The following is a 23901-nucleotide window of genomic DNA, read 5'->3' as shown; positions in this document are numbered from 1 at the left end:
CCGAGTCTGAAAAGAGTTGGGCTCAAAGGTATTGGATGACAATGTCATCTCTAGCGCACCCTTCAGCTCAATGCCAGTGTTGTTACTGAGGCTGTAGAAACAGCCATGCGTCAATGTGACGTCCTGGAGGCCTGAGTGTCTGAGCTTGTAGGAGACTTTCAGGCCGTCAACCTGAGAACGGGAGCGCGTGAGCCGAATCCGGGTGAAAGAGAAAAGAGAATTACGAGCCATCCAGAACTGATCTCAATTCGAGTGATCGGATGAGTGATGTCCAGCATTAGCTGCCCTGCGGAATCGTGAACATATGCAGTTCTCACAAGCGGAAATGTAGCACCCACCATCTTTATCGGTGAGTTGCTGCAGATCATTGAAGTATGTCCCGTCGCAACTACCGATAACGGGCGTTTGGATGAAAGTACTCATGTTGGCATGCGAGAGAGGGTCGATGGCGGGCGATAACTCGTCTTATGCACGGGGGCTTTATATCTCGGTTGACTCCGAAATATATTCGGCTCCGAACACGTTCTTGCAAAAGGCGCTTTTGGTGGATCCTGATATTTCCATTATGGTGCATGCAGACACCTCAGATACGGACCCATTTGTGACCCTGACTTTTTGAGGTAGATCCGGTTTGATTATTTTGACGGCATATTACATGGTCAAAATGGGCCCATGTCTAGGATGAGATAGGCAATAGTCAAGACAAGCACAGAGACGTGCACGCAAATCAGTAAATGGGTTGGAGCCTGATCGTCATAACGGTGGGCCAGGACGCGCGAGGGCACGCAGACGAGGAAGAGGCGAACGGCGCGGGAAAATTGAACACAGAACCAGGCAGCGTTCCTCGCCCTATTGGCAACGGGAGAGCGGAGAGGACGCGTAAACCGCCTCTGACAGTGTCAGTCATCTCCTCTGTGTGCGAGCTGCGAGAGGCCTAAAAGCGGTGCGTGTCTTTAGTCTTAGCCTTGCCTCTGGTGAGCCTTCGAAAGAACCAGCCTGACCATTACAACGCATATATGAGGGTTTGAGAACGACGATTCACATACCAATCTCTAAAAACTCACCTTAAGAATCAATGAATCTCAGCTGCGCGCACGGCTTGAGCGTTCTCGATACGCTCATGGAGCGACCAACGCGTAAGCTCGACAACGCATATATGAGGTTAAAGCGCGTGAAAACTACGATTCACGTACCAATTCCTAGACGATCATGTTTACAATTGAACAGCTGGCGTACAGCATGACATTCTGTATACGTTCATGGAGCAACCTACGCGGGAGCGCGATCAACGACATCAACTCGCACTGCAAGCTCCGTGTCATCTTCGAATAGCCCCTTGCACTCAGCACAAAGGCCTCAAGCAATGTGAGTACAATCGTCTCATATCCAAAGACAGAAAACGTCGCCAAAAATCCGAGATACAGATATCAATTCGTAGGCACATGCAACAGGGGAAGGGAACACTTCAATTTGCAGCAACTCGTCAACACAAGTTGGTATACGGATTCCAGATCCTCACCTAAGGTACAACAACGAGCTCATCCCCTCACCCTCACGACCTTCCTCTTCCCCTTCCCACCAAGCCCTCCGACCCCCGGCGCCGCCTCCTGCGCGCTCATCCCCGCCTTCACCGCCTCGATCAGCACGCCCGACGGCAGCGAGGGTGAGTACGGCGAGACCCTGCTCGTCAGTGGCGGGTACGGCGCGGGCGGGCTGGGCGGCTTCGGTCTATGGCTCTTCGACTGCGACGGACTCGCCGTCGAGATCGACACGGCCGCCGACGCCGCCACGCTCTTCGTGCCCTTCGCCCCGGCGGGCTGCTTACCCTTCGTCACCGCCGTCGCCGCCGCCGGCTTCGGACCCGCAGCGTCGCCCGCCTCCACGCGCGCCGAGACCGGTGCCGGCGCCGACGCCGTCGTCGCGTCGTACGGCGGGCGCGGGACGTTATCGGGCTTGAGCACCTGGATCTGCGCGGCTATGCGTTCGAGCAGCTGCTTCTCTGGTAAGAAAGGGCATCGGTACCGGTGCGCGCATGCAGCAGCGCGAGATAGGGGGCCACGCACTGGTCCGGATGGCAGGGTTCATGAGCCGTCCGTCCTTCTTCCACTGCACGCGCACGCGGCCGGGGTTCTCCCAGTCGCGCGGGTGCGCCTTGTGGATCTCGTGGAGCGTGCCGAGGCCGAGGCGGTTGCTTGCGTCGACGATGTCTTTGCTGAGCGGCCACCAGATGCTCTTTGAGCGTGCGATGCGCCGCTCGCCTCGCCCGCATGGCCGCTTTGCGTCGATGTAGATAGGGTAGATGCACGTCCATCTGGAACATATCAGGATTCGAGTTCGGTTTAAATTAAAAAAAAATCTGGACGGTATCGAGACGATGTCCACGCACTTCTTGTACGGTGTGATGTCCGTCACCGTCCGCTCGTCCCTCGGAGGCACAGGAGTGGCCGACTTGAACTGTGTTTGTGACGGAGACGCAGGGCCCGCTGTCGGCTCCGCAAGAATAGGAATGTCGTCCTCGTCGTCCGAGATCTCTTCGAGGATCGCACCCTTTGCACCAGTGTTTGACAACGGGCGGCTTGCGAGGGGGAGCTCGGTGTCGTCGTCGAACTCCTCGATTACTGCTGCTCTGCGAGACATCCTTTCTAAACAAGCAGATTTTATCCTGACTGGGATGTCGAGTGTGCACCAGCGCCTGTATGCAGCGAGCCGTAGACGCTAGCTGCTTGTTCTTGCCCACGATCATTCGGCGGTGGCCCGCACCGACTCGAGTCCTGCATGTAGCATGAAGCTATCCGGGAGAACATGGTGCGTGCGCTCGCGGTGGGCGACGAGAAGCTGCTGAACGGAACGCAGGCTTCTAGTGTGCTCGCTATTGTACGCGACGCTGGGGCGCGCAGCGGGCAACGACACGGATCTCGTGTGCAGGCCATTCGGGACGTGCGAGCCGTGCCCCGCTGATGCCGTGAGCTCATTCAATTACTCGCTCTGACCGTGCTTGACACCGTTGCGCAGCTGAACGAGCCCTTCTGCCAGCCCTTTGGCAACCGCCGCCTCATGCACTGCGCCCCCGCGTCCGCGCCCTCACCTTCCCCGCCAACCCCCGACGCCCCCAACCCCGACCCCGACACTCCCCCTCCCCCACCCCACGAGCCAGGCACCGCCCACCGCCCCGCACCAGACAGCGAGGCCCGCCCAGGCGAGATCCCCGCCTGGGAGTCCTGCGGGCGCATCGTCCAGAAGGAGCGCGCGGACTTTTACGAGTTCTTCGCGTGCAACTTTGCCATCGCCCTCGTGGCGCTCGTCGTGCTGTTCGCGCGGTCGAAGCGGCTGCAGGCGATGCACGCACGGCAGCTTGCGGCGCGGATTGGGCTGGTCCGGGGGATCCCTGGCGGATGGGCGAACGGGTGATCCGCGAAGACGGAAGCGTTCCCGTCTGGATCGCCCCGTAGTTGTAATCATCTTAGGCTGATCGTAAGCTTATTGTACTGTCATAATGCCAATCCATGCGCTGTTTTGATGCATCAGCGAGGGTGAGTGGTCATACAATGGCGTGTATTCGTGAATCCGCGTGATACAAAGTTGCCCAACAGGAAGTTACATCCTAATCCTATCCCACGTACAGAATGAATACATGCGACGCTTGCATAAGTTATATTTTTGGCGGACCCTCCGCAGCATGGCCTCCAGATACGTGTGCTGCCGGTCGTCACCAGACACCGGCCTGTCCAGCAGCCGATGAAGACGAGCGAAGAAGAGTCTAGTTGACGGTCGTTCCCGCGCTCGGGCTGCGCAGGTGGAGGACGTGCCCGCTCTTCAGCGCCGCTGGGTCGAGCTGGCGCACGAGGGCCTTTTGCTTCTCGGCGATGGCCTCGCGTATCTTTTGCACCACATGAAGGAACATGCCCACGCTCGGCAGGTCCATTATACGGCGCGGGCTGTGCGACGAGAAGTATGCTTTCTGCTGCTTCACCACCGTGGTCTGAAAGTGCGGGGTCAACTAATGCCTTCAGCGTGCAAATGAAACGGACTGACGATGGTGATCAGCTGGCGGATAGTCTCCTCGGCCATCCAGCACGCGTAGACCTGCAGAAGAGGGTCCATCTCGAACACATAACCCCAGAGCACGTCAAATGTCTGCCGATACTCCTCCTCTTGCTCTGACGGCACTTCCTTCTCCTGCATATGCGGGATGCCTGCATCGAAGATCGTCTTCTCAGCTTCCCACTGCCGACGAAGCTCAGAGGACGGTGACGTACGCGCAATGATGCCCTTCCGAACCCAGTTCACATACATGTTCCCGTGCTGCAGATCCGCGGGAGAAGGGCGGCCGCGGACCTGCGGCTTGCTGACAGGCTGTGTCATGCTCGCCATCTGCTGGGCGTTCCATGCCTCACGGATCTCATTTGGACGCAGATCGAGCTGCGGAAGCGACAGACGGTGGCTGCTCGTTGGCTGGAACGCAGCTGGTTCTGTCAGGCGAATCAGCCCCGCACGGCCTTAACGGTCACGATGAAACGCACCTCGAGTGTATTCCGGGGCGTCGTGCACTATTCGAGTTCGGATTCCGACGTCTGCGGCGCGGGCTTTCTCAGCAGCGCGGGCGCTCAGGGTGGGCTGTGAGAGAGGAGAGAGCATGGACTGCATCATGAACGATCGTTGATCGGAAGTTGGGATGCCGAGGAAGGATGGTCAGGGGAGCAGTTGATGTGCGGCACAGCTCCTAACAACCCACCATTTATACGCTGGTCGCACCACACATACCGCAGGTCTGCGCATCGCGCCTTGCTTCTGGTTGCCTAGCCGGAAACGAATCTTTTGTTAGCGTCCCCGCCGCTCATTGTTGGGATATCTGAGATGCATCGCGCGATGCCTCCACGTTAGGTACTCGGGAGACAATGTTGCGGAATGACGGGGAGAGCATGGCAGGGTTAATTGTCCAGCCTTCGGTGTCTTCCCACTTCGTGTTAGCACAATTGTTAGGCCTTTTGTTTGCGCCAATTGTTTGCCTCGCCGGCGCCTGCCCGAAAGGATCACGGACAATTCTTCGCTAGCTTGTGTGTTGGCTCCATTGCGCCTGAAACGCTTCAGTTGCATGCAGTGGCAATTGTGTTTGTCTGCAACGCATTATCTCGCCAGCGCGGTTGAAGATGCGGTCGAGGCGCACACCCTCGGCAGTGGGCGCTTGAGACGGACACGCTTCCCAGACGCACGTGACCGTGCCGCGACGCGACGCGTCCTCCCGCCATCCCTGGGCGACATGGCGGGTGTTTGAATGGAGATCGGTCGGCCTTACGCCGCGCGTGCCAGAGAGACGCGTATGTCTCCCGTATGTCCTATCCTGATGCCGAACATGCGTGCAATTCAATAAGCAGCATATAAAACACCATCGTGAAGCTTCGTGCCTATCCATTGTGTCCTCTGACAGCAATAAAGAGGCTCCTTATCCAACTTTCACAATAATTCACTATTAGGACAATGCGGTTGCTTCTGACCGGAGTTACAGGCGTCGGTGGGCATCCTGCATATCCGAATAGCAGCATCGCATTCTGATCAATCCCACCTGCAGCGGGTCTCGCCATATATCGCGCTGCGCTAGCAGACCCATCCATCACGCGCATCACCCTCTTGTCCCGGAGGCCCATCCCTCCATGGGCCGTCCTCCCCTCCGACGCCTCCTCCAAGACGACCCTGATCCAGCACGACGACTTCACCAAGTACCCGCCCGAGGTCGCGCGCCAGCTCGCAGAGAATGATGCGTGCATCTGGGCGCTTGGCAGGAGCGCGATAGGCATGAATGAAGAGGATTACACGCGGATGACGCATACGTTTACGATGAGCGCCGTGCGCGCGCTTAAGGAGGCGGGTGTGGGCGAGGGGAGGGAGGAGGGCAAGCCGTTTAGGTTCGTGTTCATCAGCGGGGGGCTGGCTGACCAGACGGAAAAGTCGTGGATGATGTGGGCGCGGGTCAAGGTGCGCACCGCCCACACGTCAGCTCACATTTCTTAGCAAGACTCACCATTGCGACGCATCGCAGGGCCGAACGGAAAAGGACCTCGTCGAGTTCTGCAAAGCCTCTCCAAACATGAAGGCGTACGTCTACCGCCCCGGGTACTTCTTCCCCTCGGCAAAGTACCCGGAAGACCGCAAGAACCAGCGTAGCGCCACCGCTAACGTCGTGGACTGCACGGTGACGCCGATATATGATCTTCTGGCGCCTTCGGCATATTCTCCCATCGAGGACCTCGGCCGCTTCTCCGTCGAGCTCGCCAAGGGCCGCTGGCCGGACGGGGAGCTCTTCAGGAACAAGGACATGATCAGGCTGATGAAGGAGCTGTAGAGGCTATAGCGTACTAGATACCCATGTGACAAGTTACCCGCCATAGTACGTACAGACTGCATTCACCATAATGACTATGCATAGAGCGAGAGGAGGATATTTCTTTCTGTGCTACAAGTGAAGTGGAAAAGCTTCCCGGGTATCAAGAGCTGCTTATCGCAGTTTCCAGAATGGAGTCGACCAGGATATTGTTATAGTCGCTACCCGCCTGCCATATCGCGAAACCCAGCAAGCCTTTATCCTTGATAAAGTTACCCTTCGCCCCTGCACGCAATTATCAGCAAACCACAACGCAGGCCAGCAACAACGATAGAGACACGTACTGAACGATTCCGCGTTGTCATATGACACCATGACCTGCGTGCCGTTATACCACACATAAGGCTACGTCCAACACTCCTCAGCTCCCTCATCCAGACGCCACACACAAACCAACACTCACCGTCTGACTGCAATTATCATACCGATACCAAATACCCCCCGCAACAGACCCGTCCTCATCAAGGAACCCAGCCTCCACCAACCCCCAGAAATCATACACCCCACTATACCCGCTCACCACCCCACACGCATCCGGACTGTCGTCCGAGTCCCAGCTATCGCCACTAGGCACGCCGCTGAACGTCGGGTATGCCCTCAGCTCAAGCGCGAATCCCTCGGCCTCGAGCGCCTCCGATCTGTCGACGACGAAGCTGCGCCCATACCCAGGGACGCCCAGCACGATATGGCCCACAGGGAACCCCGCCTGCGTCCACGCATCCACGGCGCCCTGCGCCGAGCCCTTCTGGTACGCCGCCTCCGCGCACGCGTCGTACAGCGGGCTGTTCGGGCCCACGTGCGCCGACCAGCTGCCCCACACGTCGTACGCCATCATCTCAACGAAGCTCAGCACCTCCGCGAACGCCGAGACATCCGTGAGCGGCGTGCCGTCCGCGCCGAGCCATGGCTGCAGCCCGACCGCGGCGGTCAGGATGAGGTCCGGGACGCCGTGCGAGGAGGCGTTGGCGCTGAGGTATTGGAGGAGGGAGAGGAAGTTGGCGGTGTCGGATGGGGAGACGACGTTGCACCCCACTGAGGTGACGTTGTTGTTCGGGTACTCCCAGCTGCGCAAGATGAGCACTCAATACCACGGCGAGTAGCAAAATATGGGTGACGTACTCGAAGTCGATGCCGTCGAGATCGTACGCCTTTACAGTGTCGTAGATCGCCTGTGCGAACGTGCTGCGAGCCTCGGGTGTAGCGACGGAGGAAGAGAAGTATCTCGATCCGTCCCAGCCACCGAGCGCGAGCAGGGCCATGACGTTCTGCAATATATTATACGTGATCAGCAGTGGCGCCCCGTCTCAAGCAGGGACAATATGGCTCACATTTTTGTGCGCCTCCTCGACAAACTGGTGCAGAAGCGCCTGGTCGCTTTCGTCGAGCTCGAACGTCCCGTTCGCCGTTGTGGCACTACAAAACGCGAGAACCAGTGAGCGGGGCGTTTAAAACGCATGGACAGGCTACTCACGCCATGGCGTACGACACCACGTTATATTTTTCCCAGCTAATGTTCGTCACCGAGAAATGGGGATCGTTGCCGTCCGCGTCCCACCCGGCGAACCAGCTCATCGCAACGTAGTCCTGGCCGCTCGGGATGTCAGAATAGCTGACTGTGGCATTACCGCTCGACCTTGCGGCCAAGATCGATTGCGTGCCAGTATCGAGCAGAGAAGAGAAGGGCACAGCCCATGCAAAAGCCAGAGGGAGAAGGGTAAGGAACGAGAAAGATAATGAGCATGGCATGGTGGGATGGAGTGGCGTTGATTTCAGAGATATGGAGAGAATTCGAGAAGTGAAGGTGTCAAGGATATCGAGAAAGACTTATATGCTGCTACTTGGACGATCATGCGCGGTCATCGCGACGGCGTATGGAGTTGTTCAGCAGGTGCTCCTTGTTTATTCGAAAGCAGCAGTCACTTGAGCGATTAAGCCCGGTTTGCTGTGCATATATGTAGCGGAATGGAGGTGGTTATCCCTCTCGTCCTTTGAAGCCTGTGTCTTTCAAGCTTAGCTACAAGTTCCCAGACAGTGATGGGAAGCTGAATACTCACCTCATGTATCAACGTGGCGAGCGATGTGGCGACAGCGAGCAGTTGCCCTCGTAGCATACTAAGCACCAGTCTCACATCGACTTGCACTCCTAAGTTCGGGGGCCGCGGTGAGTATTATCCGAGTGAAGCCTTCAAGCTTTAAGACTTTGCTCAACACAAGCGCGCCGGATGCAAAGTTCTGCTGTTGACTTCGCGTGTGTTCAACAACGACAACGCTGGACAGAGCCAAGAATACTCAAAAACAAGCCTGTATCGTCGCTGCATACGCCGCAAGGTGCCGGTCGAGTACCTTTCAATTTCGTCGAGCAGGAAGCGCACTATGATTGAAGAGGCGCTCAAGTCAGCACGTATTGTCACAACCGCGACTCACCGTGGCGGCCGCGATGTGACACGTTACCATCGTTTCCAGTAGGAGACGTTCATCATATGTAATGATCAGCTTAGTGTATAGCTGAACGGACTTCAAGAATTAAATCGCGGGGGACGTGCGCAACCGAGAATACCGTGAGCAACTTCGCCCAATCTAAATTATTCGTACGCGTGTTGTATATACATGCACTGCACTACACAACGTCACTTGAAGCAGTCCCTGCTGCAATACTATCTTCCTTGCGATGTCTACAGCTATAAGCATAACACGTCGGTATCGCTTAAGCAAACGACCAAAGACGCGTACGCACATCACCAGATCGTCGCGGCGAGCGCGACGCGCTGGCAACCTCTGCCGCGACGGAAGGGCCAAAGGACCAACGCTCATCATGGATTCTATCGCACGTAGTCACAGCTTAGACGGCTGTGGATGCAGAACCGTCGGCGGAACTGATCGCAGTTGCCGCTGCATCGGAGGTTGCGGCAGCAATGGAGCCTGTCGCAGTCGCGGAAGAGTCGGCGGTACCGGTAGCGGACGAGTCGCCAGCGGCATCGGTCGCAGTGGCAGTGGCGGAAGGATCCCCAGCTGCATCGGTCGCGGTTGCAGTGGCAGAGGTATCTCCAGCTGCATCGGTCGCGGTGGCCGTAGCAGAGGTATCACCGGCGTCGGTCGCAGTAGCAGTGGCAGAAGTATCTCCAGTTGCGTCGGTCGCGGTGGCAGTAGCGGCAGCGGACGACACGCCGCTCACCAAACCCGACGCGGTAGAGCTCCCGGACGAGTCGCCGGTGCCACACGCGCCTGAGGCAGTGACGGTGACGGTGACCGTCGCGACGCTGCTGTTCGAGCTGCCCGTACCCGTCGTCGAGTTACCGGTGGCGGCTGGAGAGAAGCTGCTGGTGCTGTTCGCCATACCGCCATCCGATCCCGGGAGGGTCCCGTTTGCCGTACCGCCATCCGAGCCGGTGGTGCTGTTCGTGCCGCCAGCTGAGCCAGTGCAGTTGCCATCCGAGCCAGTACCGGTCGTGTTGAAGCCTGTAGCGGTGCTACCGGCGGCACTCGCGGTGGAAGTCGCAAAGGCGAGCGAAGAGGCGACAGAGGACCATGCCTCGTTCTCGATCTGGCGCTTAGCGATCGCGGAAGCTAATCGGTCGTATGTGAGCTCAGCACTGCATGCGCAACAATAACGCAATGCCAACCTGTACAGTTACTGGAGTCTGCGCGTACGTTGAGCGCGAAAGGCGCGCCGCTCGCCGGGGAGAGGAGGGCGGCCGCAAGAGTGAGAAGAGCAAATGCAGATGCAAAGCGAGTCATGTTGGATGAGATGTGCTATATCGTGATACAAATGCAAGGGAGGGGATGCGAATGCGAATGCGAGGATGAGTGATGTCGATATAGAGCGTAGGGACAGGAGGACGTCTATACAGACAAGTTGCTATCCTGGTTGGTGAAGAAGAGAACAAGAGCGCCTGGCTCCAAAGCTGTTCTGTGCAAGAGGGAGTGCGGACACCGAGCAAACCGTACCGACTTTAAGAGCTGCCCGAGGCTGAAACAATACCTCGTCGCCAGGGAAGCGCAGCGCCCTCCATTTTGCTGCGCAGCAGTGATGAAGTGGAGCATTGGAGCAGGCTAGTCGAAAGAACACTTCGACCATTGTCCCCAAAAGTTAGCCGGCTGCGGGAATCCTTCGGCTCGCCATTTGGCATCAGCGCTTCTAGCAGAGAAGGTCAATTAGTTTAACGACCATACTCCCGCCCTGCGAGACGAAGCGCAAGCGCCATCGCTTTGACGAATGAAGCCATTTTCCGACAAAATGTCGAGCTCGCTCTTCGTTTCTGTGTGTGTCGGCAAACCCTGTTAATCCATCGTATCTGCCATCCGCAGTGGCTGCTAGGCCCAGCGTTGGCCGGTAGATAGATAAATTCGTAGGAGCGCTCAAGAACCAATCAGCAACGTCACGAAAGAAAACCACACTGGCTGAACTTCAGCTTTGAATCTCGGCCGAGACCAGCTGCACTCGGAGGGACTTGCGATTGCGCGCCCAATTTCAACAACCTCGAAAACTTGCGCCCCCAGTACTGCGCCATGTGAAGTTCTGGACTCACCGCAGCTACGGTCCTAAACACTCCATATCGTCCCTGGTTCATAAAGAGGTATCTATTCATGCTAATACACCTGTGGAAGGCTTCTTCATTAGTATACAACTACACCTAGGCAATGTTGAGACGCCTGGGCGGCCGGGCAATGTTGAACGCCCGCCTATTTTACCTCTAAGATACAGCGCTGAGATCCCACCGTCAAACAAACTACGAACGCACGCCCTAAGTCACGTCCGGAGCAAACCACTCAATCATCCTCCTCGATGCCAGCAGGGCGCACGAGTTTTGAGACGTCCACGCCAGGGACCGGCCACTTACGCGCGAACGCCCGAACTTCCCTACGCAGCTCGCGCACTATGCGTGCGCCCTCCTTGCCCTCCTCCTCAGTGCTCGCGACACGCACGAAGTCCTTCAGCAGCTTGCTGCCCGCCTCCTTCTGGAGCAGGAGAGCGAGTTGCACGGCGCGATGCAGGAACTCGGCGACGATCTTGATATCAGGTTCGAGCATATTGCGCGATGTCACTGCAGACGTTCCAAGACGGATACCGCCGGGAACCTGCGCGGAAGCATCGCCGGAAACGGCGTTTTCTGCAAGGCAATAAAGAATTGATCGGCCTACAAGCATGTGATTTGTACATACTGTTAATGGTGATGCCAACGAGATCACAGAGCTTCTCGAGCTTGCTGCCCGTGAGGCCAAGCGGACGGAGGTCCCAGAGGACAAGATGGTTGTCCGTGCCCTGTGTCTGCAGCTTGTACCCTTTGGAGACGAGCACCTCACCGAGCGTCTTGGCGTTGGCGATGACCTGCTTCGCGTATGCTTTCCACGTGGGCTGGCATGCCTGCAGAAGCGTTGTCGCGATCGCAGCGATTGTCTGCAGGACAAGCGGTGTTCAGATATGAATGGAATCATCCGGAGATGAAATAGACGAACGTGGTTGTGGGGACCACCCTGGCACGCGGGAAACACAGCGTCGTTGACACGTTTCTCGAGGTCTTTGGTTTTGTCGCTATCCTTCTTGTAGAAGATCAGGCCGGCACGAGGCCCACGAAGTGTCTTGTGTCTGTGGGGCGCGGTGAGTGTCATTGTTTTCCCACAACGCGTGCCACTCACGTCGTCGTGGTGACAACATCACAGTACTGGAACGGATCCGCGAGCTCACCCGCGGCAACAAGACCGCTCGTGTGTGCAATGTCCGCCATCAAGAATGCGCCATGCTCGTTCGCAATTGAGCGCAGCTTGTCGTACTCCCAATCACGGGGATATGCCGATGCACCGCAGATCAGGAGCTGGGGCTTGTACAGCTTGGCCTGCGCTGCGAGCTTCTTGTAGTCGATCAGCTGTGTCTCGGGATCCAACCCGTACGGGAGCGACTGGAAGTAGATCGAAGACGCGGTCATCTTCTTCTTTGCGGTCTGGAGAATATCACGTCAGCTCCGAGCGTGTACGTGAATGGCCGCATCGCAATGACATGACGCCACCCGGGCATAGAAGCAAACGTTGAACGCACATAATAACCATGGGTCAGGTGACCACCATCAGGCAATCCGAGCCCCATGAGGCGATCTTGAGGCTGGAGGAGCGCCGTTAGAGCGGCAAAGCTGCAGATCGCACGTCAACACTGAATGCTGGGGGGGAGCAAAGTTGTACGAGGGCATACTTTGCAGTCTAATGGCGCGAGTCCATACGCAGGGTCATTAGAGGGCTACTATAGGGGTTAGTTCGGGATAGACGCACGCTGCCAGAGTAAGGTTGGACGTTGACACCCCACTTCGCGGGATCAAGATGGAACGCCTGAAGTGCGCGCTTTTGGCAGAGGACCTCAAGCTCATCGATCCACTCGTTACCGCCGTAGTAACGCGCGGCTGGAAGACCCTCGGAATACTTGTTGGTGAGGATCGAGCCGTTAGCTTCCATCGCAGCGCGGCTTGTCAAGTTCTGCTCGTGCCGCGTCACTAGAGCAGACCAGCGCACGCAAATGAGAATGCAGACCTCAGAGGCAATCAATTCAAGCCCAGAGTATTGCCTCCATGTCTCTTTGTCGATGATGTTCTGTACTTCAGGGTCGATCTCGGCCAAAGGAACGTACAAGGGCTTGTTCTGCGTCTTTGGTGAGTCCGGGATGTTGGGAAATGGTCGAAAAAAATATACTCACAAAATCTGGAGTGGAGGCCATCATTCTGCGGGCGAAGGGGATGGAGGGGCGGATGGGACGAGTCAAGAGGCGTAACATCATTTTTTGCGCCGAGTAACCCAATATGACCCCAAGAAAAAGGAGGCGCTTGCGCGATCTGTCAAAAAAGATGCACATGATCTAGCGCGACCATGTGATCTGGTGTATTCGCGTCCTCGTCGCGCTGCGTCGCGTCCATGAATCCATTGAGGATTGTTGCTCTCGAACTTACACTCAATATACCACTAACCTGTAATGCACGAGAGTAGCAGTCCGGCGGACCATCTCCCACTAAGACCCTATCTCGTAACACGAAGTCTCCGAGTTGTGTTGAATATCCGAGAACTTGGACTGGCTTCGTGCAAGATGATACAATCGCCCGTATGTTGGAAAGAATGGACTTGATGCGAAACGTCCGAGGCAGAGGTGGTGACTGTATGCGCTTAGCGGCGAGCGCCCCATGCCGCGTTAGAGTGGGCCTTATCAACCACACAATGTATGCGCTTCTTGAGTTCACACCTCACTGGGAGCATGTAATCCTCCTCGTTCCTTCTGAAAGCTCATGCAAACGGCAAGAAGTCGTTAAGTCCTACTATAGGCCATTTTCCGTGCCCGACGAATGCGTCCTGGTAAGCGGATAAGGAATACGTTTTGTGTGCAGCTTACGCCGTAGGAGAAGCAGAGCACGTGGACTGTGAGCATGTAGGTGCACCGTTGAACTGGGACGGCCACAGCAGCAGAGCCGCTCAGGCTGATCGCATACAAACAGAATTACTTGTATATTCTGAACCTTCCGAGCTAATTGATACATTCCAAAACGTATACGCTAGAGAAATATGTTGTTGATGGAAGAAAAATATGGCATACAAATAAATCAGGATGGGGAGTGCAATCGAAAACATAGATGCTGGTGGATCACATGCGAGATAGAGGAGTGAAAACCTAGGCATAACAGAGCATTTCAGAACAATATGCATCACGGAAATACTTGTCGAAGGGTATCTTCCGTTTCAAAACCTCCCACACGACGGGAGAGGAGGACCGTTGCACAGCTCCGTGCCGACCTTCTGGACAATGGGCATCCCAAGCGGCTCGAGCGCCTCCTTCCACAGCTGCGTCCGCCGACGACCCTGGAAGATGCTCATCGATCGCTCGCCGACCTCCCCCTCCGGCCCGAAGACGTACACCTTATCCTCACGCCACGGCGACTCGCCATACGCGAACGTGATCCATCTTTCCTGCACCGCGTCGCGTACACGCGTGTAGGCGTAGGTATCCACGGCGGGAACGCCCCAGTCCTCGAAGTACCCGCTATCCGTGGAAACGTCCGAGTCAGAGCTTGAGCTGGCCTCAGCGTCGTCCGAGTCTGACGGCTCCTCGACTCGCTTGGGTATAAGACGCATTGCGTCCTCGTCCTCGTCATCTGCGTCGCATATCGCAGGGCATATCGCAGGCATGCAGGTGGGCTTGGACGAACATTTTGGAGTCGGACTTGGTTGCGGAACATTGTCAAAGAGGTATATGAGGTCGACTGCATGGTGCGGGACGCCCCGGGCAGGGCCTTCCTGATCAAACACGTATCTCCACACTCCCTTACCGCCGCGTTCTCGCTTTGCGCAGGCCGCGATGCACTCCGTCGGCCATGCAAACCGCGAATCGTTGATGAGCTCCAGTACTCGTGCGTGAAGCTCATCTGGCGGCAGATGTGGGTGAATGTCATACGCCCGCAGAAGTACGTTGGCCTTGCTCAATGACTGGCAGATCGCGCGGACGCGCCGTTCGACCGCAGTTGCTGACCATAGGGATGCAGTAAGTGACCAGAGCAGGGACTCGTCACTGCAGTCGCCGATCATGATGGACTGGTGACACATGTGCGCATGCCGAGGCCGCGACCGTGAGCGAGACGATACACGCAAGCGATTTGAGCTCTGCAGCCAGTGGGAATGCCTTAGCACCTGTAGACCGCGGCTGTCCTCGATAGCGTGATCATCATGACGGAGGTTAGACGAGAGGTGTACATATGGATGGTGATGATGCTCCTGCTGTTCATCGAGGACTAACGAGCCCGTGAAGTGCCTGCAGAAGAAGGTCCCGTCGTTCGTCGCTCGCAGATGCTGATCAACGGAGACGAGCTTCTCAACCTCCACTACCCGCAGGTCGTCGATGCTGTGAAGGCACAGCGCAGACATATATTTCGACAGCTGCGCTCCAGCGGCGTGCACCGTGGGGACCTCACACTCCACGATTGCGCTCTGGATAATCGCACGTTTGAACAGCGGGTGCTTTTCGTTCGCGGCGGAATGGAGGTGGCAGACGATGTCGGCCGCGCCCGTCGACTCCCCGAAAAAGGTGATGTTCGACGGGTCGCCCCCAAATTCTGGGATGAAGTGATAAACCCACTCGAGGGCTCTCCGCTGGTCACGGAGGCCTGAGAGCAATGTCAGAACGGTAGCCTGACAGGATTAGAGAAACAACAGGTGTACCATAATTACCAACTCCTTCGTCTCCTGCAGCCTTGTTGTCCTCACGCAAGGCGGGACTAGCTGCGAAGCCGAGCAAGCCGAGCCGGTAACTGAGTTCAGAGTGAATATGGCGCGCAACATCTGACATATGCAAAGGAGAACGTACATGAAGGACACCATGATGACTGGCTTGCCGACAATCATGCTTTTCTGTACGAGAGATCCTCCATCATATACCCAGCTCGATCCGGAGCCGCGATTGCCGCCGCTACATCTCCTGTCGATGAACCTCCTTACTCCAGTACGCAGTGTGCTCACCCATGTACCCATACCATAACTGGCAGGTTCAAGTCGGGGGTTGCATCTCCAGGCCGTGTGATGTTCAAGTTGAGACATCCAAATTCACTTTGTTTTAGGTTTTGATGAGGAAGCTCGTCGGCAGGGATGCCAAAGAGTTCAGCTTCATAGCCATCATATCTCGGCTGAGGGCATATTGGGCTGCAACAAATGAATTAGACGCTCAGGCCGGAACAAAGATGAAGGGAGGTATGCTCACCCGAAATGAGTTGCGTCAGTCTGTGCGGGATATGAAGTGTGTAATCTCGACTGGCGAAAGCGTGCTGGAATATTAGCGTATTTGATCCCGCGGAATTGGTGAACGGGAGCGTCAGGGGTAGATATAGGATGGACGATGCCCGTGAACGTGGTATCGAGGGCTTCATGGACGACCACCGGCTCTTGCACGGGGTTTAGTTTTGGAATCATAGCAGGCATTTGTGTAGATGGATAAGCGGGTGTGGATAGTGATGGTCCAAAGCAGAGATGCCGTGGGAGGGGGAGACTCGGGTGCAAGTGGTGCGGGGGCCCATGGGGCCAGCCTGGAATTTGTACGGTGGAGCCCGACGACCTCTGACGACCTGCGCACGCACATATCGATCTCGTCCCAATGCGGCCCACCAGAAAACTGGACGGTTCTGCCAGAAGAGGCAAGCCCCGCAGAGGCGAACACAGCCCAGGTTCAGGAAGGTTCAGGAGCGTCACTTCGGCAATCGCCGGTGCAGCCAAACAGACATTTACACACATCGTCGAACCCTACTGGAACCGCCAAGGAACCGCCGGGGAATGGGCATGAGACCCATCTCGACCGCGAAAGATGATCGTTGACATCAGCATGACGAGGAAGAACCTCCGTACTGAATGGTTGGCTAGCAGCTCCGTGTGAAATGCCCCGAGTTCGCCCGCAAGTCGAAGTCTAAACTGAGCCCACCCTTCGGCATAACCGATTTGTGAAGCGGTGGATTGGCTAGAACGGTGTTCACTCTAGATGGTACATCAATATGTGGTTAGCTCTCGCATGACGGTGGACAAATCACATACAAGAAGGCATGAGTGTGCAGCTTGACGGGGCAATAGTTGGAGAAGCGAGCATGGCATCGAATGGGAGATTCAGCGCAGATCGCAAGTCCGCGTTAAAAACGCGTCTATGATGGACCCCAAAGTCAATATCCATACTCTATCCGATAAGGTCATGGCCTCCGTGGTTGATCATGGGCAACTATCGAAGCAAGGGAATGACCGGGTTCAATACGCGACCTCGGCAGCGGTTGTTTCTAAGTGGAGGCTATTACGCTCAGCGTAGAAGAAGAAGGGGTAGAGTTTGGAAATACCTTTCTATGGTGTCACGCTGGTGTTCACGCGACTGGCCGACGAATATCTCAGAGCACTGTTCCAGCACAATGTCTTGTATTGTCGTATGCGCTACGGTACAAGGAACGTACAACGGCATAGGACGAGTATCCAAAACCATGCGCATGCCGCATGCCCGCCAGTAAATCTAGTAAATTCGCGTAGCGCTAAGTGAAGTGTCCGAAGGTGGGAACGAGTATTGATACTCACCTTCATTTGGCGCGGGCGCCGAGTAGCACGTCCTTGACTTGCCGCTCAAGTACGTAATGAGCGCCCTAAAGTTTCTGCTTACACTTCTATCGCATGCTGATGCATGTGTGCGCGGCATCTGCAAGGCCGGCAGCTGCGTCTGTTCCTATGAGTTGATGGGTAAAGGGTATGGGACATCAGAATGCCTGCTTCTCAACATTGCGTAATCAAAGCATGATCTGACCTGTCCAAACGAAATCCTTGTTCTGCAGTATCACTCGACGACCGAAATTGATGATCACGTAGAAGGACAAAACTCCATCAGATGTGACTTCACGCACCCTTTGTGACATCCCGCAGCCGCCTTGGCCCTTCGTGTCTACCGCATCACACACGTCGTAGAGTTTGTTCGAGATAGAACCATTCAGATATCCGATGGGAGAATTCGTATATCGCCAGAGCTCGTGAACCCCATCATGCACGGCTTGCGTATGATCGCTTGCGAAAGCGAAGCAATTGAATGTTGATGGGTCCAGTCAACGATAACAGACCGGTCTGCAGCGAGGTCTACACAACGCTGCATACATATACACGCCCAGACAGAGAGTCGATAGATCAGAGGCAAAGAGTGAACCGTTCTACAGCACCAAGGCCCAGCCCGGAAGCACTATGCAGACACAGCGAGAGGGCGTTCGGGAAGAGGTCTGCCAGCCTGTTAACGGCCGTTTTATACCCTGTATTAGCTCCACCCTCCCAGGCATGCACCGGCGATATTCCGACCAGAAGTGCGGTGGCGCAATTTGAGGGTACTATCGAGGGTCAGCGTGACCAGCACAAACTGAGACGCGTACGAAGAAGGGTTTGTTATCGCGCTCTATCAACGTGTCTTAGTAGAGTAGGGTGTGCTCTGCGAGATACCGGCGGCATCGTCCCGAATGATGAGCAAGCGCACGGCTCGACATGAAATGCAAAGTAGAGAACACCGTGAAGCACAGAGGGAGATGGTCGTGGCGGTGGTGGAAGGCAAGAAAGAGGCGGCGCAAGGCAACGCGTAACTATGGCTTGGCGGGAGCGCACGTGTGGCTTTCAAGATAGTATCGATGAGATATGTCGCCGGCAGCAGACCTTGCGACTGAAGGTGAGAGCTACAGGGATGAAGGATGATTGTGGTAGAGATGTGTTGAATGTTGAAGACAGTCTAATGATGAGGATTTTTTGGCTGAATTAGTATAGATTAGTATGTTTAAGAGAATATGTGTGAAGAACTGGCATGTAACAAGTGATCATGAGAGACGCGCTTTGACGGATTACCATTCTCAAGAGCAAACAGTTTTATATGTTCTCATCGATATCGCGAAGCCTTCGGCAGGAAAGCTTAGTAGTCTGTTCAACCTCTACATTGCACTTTCGCGTAGCTTCGGCATGGACATAATCATACGGATATTGAGGGATCTCGATGAGGAAATGTTCCATCAGCCTCACAACGAGCAAATTGTCCATCGAAGATGAATGACTAGTGCGAAGGATCATCATTCAAGCTCAAGAGACAACAGCGTGCTGGACGATGCTCAGGAATGATACGCAGTATGTGTGACAGAGGAATGCATACAGTATATAATATGTGAAATGATTTTCCAGACCATTGACAGGTGGGCAGGAAACGACAACGAAAGAGATCAGTATAACTAGAAGATGCAGTTAATGCATATAATGCACGGAGAAGATGTGCAGCTATATTATAATATACCGAATGACGTCAGTGGCAACAGGGCAGAGTGTGTCTGAACGAAAATGGTAAGGAATAGAAGGGCATGGAAGGACACAAACAAGGCCAACTTTGCCTGCGCCAAAATCGCGTCACAATTGTGCCCCGGGAGAAACCTTGCAGTCGCAAGGTAATTTACCATGACCCTTTTGGCCTACTACTATAACATATATCGGTACAAGACCCCCCCTCCCCTCCTCAAGGTTATAGTGGCTTGTAAGGTCGGCCGTTCGGATGAATTGCCGCGAGCGATTATCACGCATTATAATCCTGTTCAGGGTGCATAGGATAGTTTATGATTTTTGACAATGATTATGAGATCTGGCCTATGATTGCAAGAATATCATTGTAATGCAATTCTACTCGAATAGTCATAGTTTATGATCTCTGCAATGTCCAAACATATCACGCAACGAAGAGAGCAAGGCGGCAACACGTAGAAGAACCAGGAGAGAAACTTAAGCGACATGGCAGCATGATTGAAGCAGGTAGGGGAGCGAGTTGATCAACGGCAGGATCACTTACTCGCTCCATATATCTAGAATGCGCATGCCAACAATCTAGTACTCGAGAATTTCCATCACGACGTTGTTGATTTTATAAAAACCCATGAACTAAGCAGCATGGCGAGTGTACCACGACCGAAGTCATCCCGTGAGTGCAAGCGAATGCTACGTCATCGCCGATGAGCAGGAAGGTCAATCAGTGTGCCGTGATCACACTTGTGGAACTTGAGAGGACGAAGACCTCTCAATCTTTCTCACGGTTAGCAATTACTCGCTGCGCAACTCTTCGACACATCTTGGGATGCCACTCCTGAGCATGTTTGACCAATATAAGCTTCATATGTGCTGCGCCGAATTCTCTTTCAGATGCTCGAGTGGGTCAAGATCAGCAACTTTCTTTGCTCCTGTTTGCCCACGAAGAGAGCAAACATCTTGATCTTTGTCGTAATGGGAATAGGTATGATGTCCAGCCCTTGTGCGAGAACCCATGAGAGCGAGACCTGTCCTGCTGTGGTATTGCGCCGCACTTCAGGTTGTTTTAGCCCATCGGTGAGCTTTAAGATCTTCGGAAAGTTCTCCTTCGAGTATCTGTCAAGACGAGTATACTCAGTCCAATTGAGCATGTAGCCATTGGCAGTCCAGTCACATATTGCAGCACCGTGTATCTGAAATCATCCTCGCAGGAGGTCTCTGCAGTTTGATTCTTTAGTCAGCATCAAACGGCCAGAAGAAGGCGGGAAACGGAAGGTGAACTGACATATTGTCCGATCAGCGAGCTGTGCCCGAAAGGGGAGTATGTGACGATTGTGATGTTGAGCTCTCTAGCGGTCTAAGCCTTGAGGAGACCGATCTTGTCGTCGTCAATGTTGAGCATGACAAGTGGGTACTCGACTTGGAGTGCACTGATTAGGATGCATGGAGGGTCTCTGCAGAGGTGAATGAACACGGTATGCTCATATTGTTCTAAGCGGCACGACAAGACACATTAAGTCAAGAAAGTACTGTTTGTCGCCTAAAGGGGCATCACCAAGCAGGAAGTAGGCCAGACGCGCGCTTACTGCACAGCTAGAGCAAATGTTCCGGGGACTCATCTGTCACGCAATGTCACACTAACATCACACCAGTCACATTTCTGCGTCGTCCGTAACTGAGCGCTAAGAGTTATGATGCACGTCAGTTAGTGGCCCTTATCGCCTGATAGCTGACTGCACAGCGTGACAAATGGTTTGACTCCTTTAAAATACCCTACACCAGTGATCTCTTACGTCCCGAATCTCTCCAAACCAACCACCTACATCGAATGCTTTTTGCGTCTTGGTGCTCATCTTGCTCAACTCGCTCGCTCGTCATTTTATCTACCACACACATACGCACACGAACAGTGCATCGGTAATGACTGTTGAAGACGAAGTCTATACGAGGCTCTCAACACTGGCTAAAAGGATTGCCAGTCTCGACGACGTCAAAGCTCTCTGGACAGACCCAGAACTCACCCCATCCCTCTGTCTCCCATGCCCAGGAGATGGCCCGCCGATGCTGCCGCAGCTTCTGGTCACTGCTGCCGAGGTCTTCGGCATCGCACGCTGGCTTGATGCCAGGTTCAAGCAGTCCTCGACCAGAGCCACTGTAATGTCGGCGAGCGTGCTCTTGGGCAACTCCAGTGCCTTCCACAAGCAGCTGAAAGGAGAGGATCTCGACTTTGATTGCCAGTACCCAGAGTGGCTGCTGGCCAATGAGTGTGTGGACTGGCTCCACAAGGACCGTATATGCCCAGTTGTGACCTACCTCCAGCTCCTCGTCCGGAGGACTTCCCCCCAGGACTGGATGCACGATGAGGCGCTGCACTTTGCACGTGACTGGGCAGTGCAGGAGGCAGGTGAGCAGATGGCCTTTGTGGTCATGGCTGTGATGATGAGCAGACATGTTGCGAGGATGCAGCAGCAGCGGCTGGCTGAGGCCTCTGACAGGGCGCACACGAGGTCGAAATCACACTCGCATGTAGGTGACATCTTACACGCCCTGGCCCATTGGGGCCATTCGCCCTCCAACTGCACCAATCTGGGGCAAGCCCATGGCTACGATCACATCCAAGAGTCTTTGTCCGAATCCTTCACTCTCGATGACCCAGACAATGTCTACGTCGTGCAGGAGGCGGTCAAAAGGCTGGAGAAGATGAGATTGCTATATGCAGAGCTGCTCAGCCAGAACGATGCCCACACATGCGCCATGGCTTCTGCTCGGTCGGCAGCAAGCCAACCAGAAATCGCGAACGTCCTAAGCGAGCTTGGTGTAGACTCCATACTCCAAGGGCGCAACGAGCTTGTGGCAGCTATTCAATTTTGGAAGGACTTCATCATGGGAAAGATGAATATGACGAGACTCATGGAGATGAGTCTACAGGCGGTCCCAAATGGGCAGGCGACTGTCTCATAATAGCTCAGGAGGGAACGGTACTAATGCAATGTGTTTCTCTGATCTCGTTCCCGCAGTCGTACACTGTGCCTATCGACTAGCCCTGAAGGCAATGCTTAATTTCATACTGTCGTTTGAAAAGCTTCCAGCAGGCACCTACATCTTCATGACGAACAAATGTGGCAATAGGCCCGTTATGAAAACCAATGTGTTCCCCCTGTGCTTGGTTCCCCGCACGGCAGTTGTCAGCATGTCTACCTGCCTGCAGCTGCTGGACTCGAAGGCGGTGCTGAACGTCGGATGACACATACTTGGCAAAGCATGCAACTTACTTACCAATCTGCAGGTGATGACGCTGTTCATTGTGACATATTCGGCAAGTCTGTATGGCCCTGTGGTTCATCCAGAATTTGGTTCGTATCACCGATTCGACCGTGCATCAGACCATCTTGCATCGAGACTTCTTCTATATGGGCGCACTTTACGTAGCCTATGCAAAGACCACATATCTATGTCTTAAGACCTTAAAGCAGCGCTTATGCACCCTCAAACGTGAGAGGCATTGTGTAGACATACAACATAAGAACAGCAGGAGGCATACAAAGCGGTATTTAGAAAAATTCACGAGCATGCATAATGATTGTGTTCGACTATGGAACTAGGGAGAGAAAATGTCCTGCATGCATTGTGCACCCCACCCGATGCAATAGGCTACTGTTATGGAGCATCTGACCCTACCTAGCAAGTCGTGCAGAACAGAGAAATCAGAATAGGTTACCAAATCTGTATGCTAAGGCAATCACTCCCTTTTTTATGCCAGTGACCGTCTCCTCAGCAAAGAACTGCATGAAATCACCGACGGTCACGGCAGTCTTCTCCGTCCATCATCCGCCGGTAATCTTGGAGTAGAGCCAGGCATACTCCTGACAGTTCGACCATCCTACACCAGTGCCAGGCAGCCCGATGAGAGCAGCATCAGCCAACATCATCTACGCCAGCTTCTCCTGATCACTGGCATTTATAGACTTGTATCTGAGGTAGGTGTAGGGGAGAAGGGACAAAAAGTTTTCAGCAGTGCTGGGGCTGGCAAGGGTGCTGCCCATGGCCCTACATCAGGAAGATGCCTGCCACCAACATCGTACGACATCGGCAATGTCGTATCGGTAGCCGTGTCACCACTTCCCCTGTATATCATATGCTGTCATCTCCCGCAGGTACAACAGTGTACAACAGAGCACATTGTCGTTTTCCATGAATGTGACAGCGTACGACAGAGTGCGGCACAAAGTAAATGTAGTAATATATATTACTCCGTTGTGTGGCGACGATGGGGATACTCGTCCAATGTGTGCAATATATTTCATTCAGTTTGCATGCAGTCCAATATCACCGACGTCATGTATACTATTGTAGTCGCATTGTAAATACATTGATGTAGGGAGAACATACGAGCTAGTGTACTATTTCGAGCCCCCCCCCCTTCACCGGCCGTCCATGCTCTCTCGACCTCAGGCCACTATACATAACAGCTTACATGTCTGTAAGAGTCCTCGACCGTTCCTGCACAACGACGACATCAGTTCTTCCCAGAATGTGCAGCATTGACATGGAGTACGAGGGCAATGTCGTCATATCTGCGAGCGGGCTGCAAGGTCAAAATTCCGTGACCGCGATGTAGAATCCCATGCGAAGTCAATCAGTTAATTTGGGGCATCTTGAAGACTGTTACGGTTTCAGCGCTTCATGGTCACGTGACAGTTTACGTTGCACGTGGCACTTACTATTTATGGTTCATAGGTCTTGTGGACATA

General features: G+C 54.6%; 9 protein-coding genes across 9 annotated transcripts; 3 read left to right on the top strand and 6 right to left on the bottom strand.

Annotated features, from left to right (window-relative positions):
- Positions 1 to 1407: 1407 nt before the first annotated feature.
- Positions 1408 to 2859, bottom strand: LAESUDRAFT_416671 (signal recognition particle, SRP19 subunit). Its single transcript, XM_040902373.1, has 4 exons — positions 2387 to 2859; positions 2064 to 2311; positions 1520 to 1999; positions 1408 to 1463 (listed from the first exon to the last, which is right to left on the bottom strand). Exons 1-3 carry the CDS (start codon positions 2635 to 2637, stop codon positions 1539 to 1541), a joined length of 960 nt encoding a protein of 319 aa, XP_040767978.1. The 5' UTR covers positions 2638 to 2859; the 3' UTR covers positions 1408 to 1463; positions 1520 to 1538.
- Positions 2855 to 3408, top strand: LAESUDRAFT_645045 (uncharacterized protein; the record flags this gene model as incomplete). The annotated part of the gene is made up of 2 exons (XM_040903896.1): positions 2855 to 2962; positions 3013 to 3408. Coding segments are annotated over 2 exons (504 nt in total), but the record flags the coding sequence as incomplete, so codon positions are not given.
- A 337-nt stretch (positions 3409 to 3745) lies between these two features.
- LAESUDRAFT_721574 (uncharacterized protein) lies at positions 3746 to 4798 on the bottom strand. Its single transcript, XM_040908031.1, has 4 exons — positions 4521 to 4798; positions 4257 to 4469; positions 4033 to 4193; positions 3746 to 3979 (listed from the first exon to the last, which is right to left on the bottom strand). The coding sequence occupies exons 1-4, from the start codon at positions 4642 to 4644 to the stop codon at positions 3758 to 3760; spliced, it is 720 nt and encodes a 239-aa protein (XP_040767976.1). The 5' UTR covers positions 4645 to 4798; the 3' UTR covers positions 3746 to 3757.
- A 576-nt stretch (positions 4799 to 5374) lies between these two features.
- LAESUDRAFT_416755 (uncharacterized protein) lies at positions 5375 to 6408 on the top strand. Its single transcript, XM_040902374.1, has 3 exons — positions 5375 to 5509; positions 5600 to 5970; positions 6035 to 6408. Exons 1-3 carry the CDS (start codon positions 5476 to 5478, stop codon positions 6335 to 6337), a joined length of 708 nt encoding a protein of 235 aa, XP_040767975.1. The 5' UTR covers positions 5375 to 5475; the 3' UTR covers positions 6338 to 6408.
- A 71-nt stretch (positions 6409 to 6479) lies between these two features.
- LAESUDRAFT_644651 (glycoside hydrolase family 18 protein) lies at positions 6480 to 8122 on the bottom strand (the record flags this gene model as incomplete). Its single annotated transcript, XM_040903869.1, has 6 exons — positions 6480 to 6601; positions 6661 to 6721; positions 6780 to 7440; positions 7496 to 7641; positions 7705 to 7789; positions 7848 to 8122. 6 exons carry the CDS (start codon positions 8120 to 8122, stop codon positions 6480 to 6482), a joined length of 1350 nt encoding a protein of 449 aa, XP_040767974.1.
- Positions 8123 to 9215: 1093 nt separating this feature from the next.
- LAESUDRAFT_755743 (uncharacterized protein) lies at positions 9216 to 10111 on the bottom strand (the record flags this gene model as incomplete). Its single annotated transcript, XM_040912066.1, has 2 exons — positions 9216 to 9940; positions 9997 to 10111. 2 exons carry the CDS (start codon positions 10109 to 10111, stop codon positions 9216 to 9218), a joined length of 840 nt encoding a protein of 279 aa, XP_040767973.1.
- A 1032-nt stretch (positions 10112 to 11143) lies between these two features.
- On the bottom strand, positions 11144 to 13130 carry LAESUDRAFT_644743 (glycine hydroxymethyltransferase; the record flags this gene model as incomplete). Its single annotated transcript, XM_040903874.1, has 9 exons — positions 11144 to 11484; positions 11537 to 11771; positions 11831 to 11960; positions 12011 to 12312; positions 12408 to 12498; positions 12558 to 12565; positions 12635 to 12835; positions 12890 to 12997; positions 13053 to 13130. The coding sequence occupies 9 exons, from the start codon at positions 13128 to 13130 to the stop codon at positions 11144 to 11146; spliced, it is 1494 nt and encodes a 497-aa protein (XP_040767972.1).
- Positions 13131 to 14080: 950 nt separating this feature from the next.
- LAESUDRAFT_755741 (carboxylesterase) lies at positions 14081 to 16306 on the bottom strand (the record flags this gene model as incomplete). Its single annotated transcript, XM_040912065.1, has 5 exons — positions 14081 to 15498; positions 15554 to 15642; positions 15699 to 15800; positions 15851 to 16030; positions 16089 to 16306. The coding sequence occupies 5 exons, from the start codon at positions 16304 to 16306 to the stop codon at positions 14081 to 14083; spliced, it is 2007 nt and encodes a 668-aa protein (XP_040767971.1).
- A 4764-nt stretch (positions 16307 to 21070) lies between these two features.
- LAESUDRAFT_711481 (uncharacterized protein) lies at positions 21071 to 22111 on the top strand (the record flags this gene model as incomplete). Its single annotated transcript, XM_040906836.1, has 1 exon — positions 21071 to 22111. One exon carries the CDS (start codon positions 21071 to 21073, stop codon positions 22109 to 22111), a length of 1041 nt encoding a protein of 346 aa, XP_040767970.1.
- Positions 22112 to 23901: the final 1790 nt, after the last annotated feature.

The sequence above is a fragment of the Laetiporus sulphureus genome (assembly GCF_001632365.1).
Source record: "Laetiporus sulphureus 93-53 unplaced genomic scaffold LAESUscaffold_5, whole genome shotgun sequence".
NCBI classification, from domain to species: domain Eukaryota; kingdom Fungi; phylum Basidiomycota; class Agaricomycetes; order Polyporales; family Laetiporaceae; genus Laetiporus; species Laetiporus sulphureus.
The sequence above is the reverse complement of the archived record's forward strand: the minus strand, read 5'-3'. Positions and strand labels throughout refer to the sequence as shown.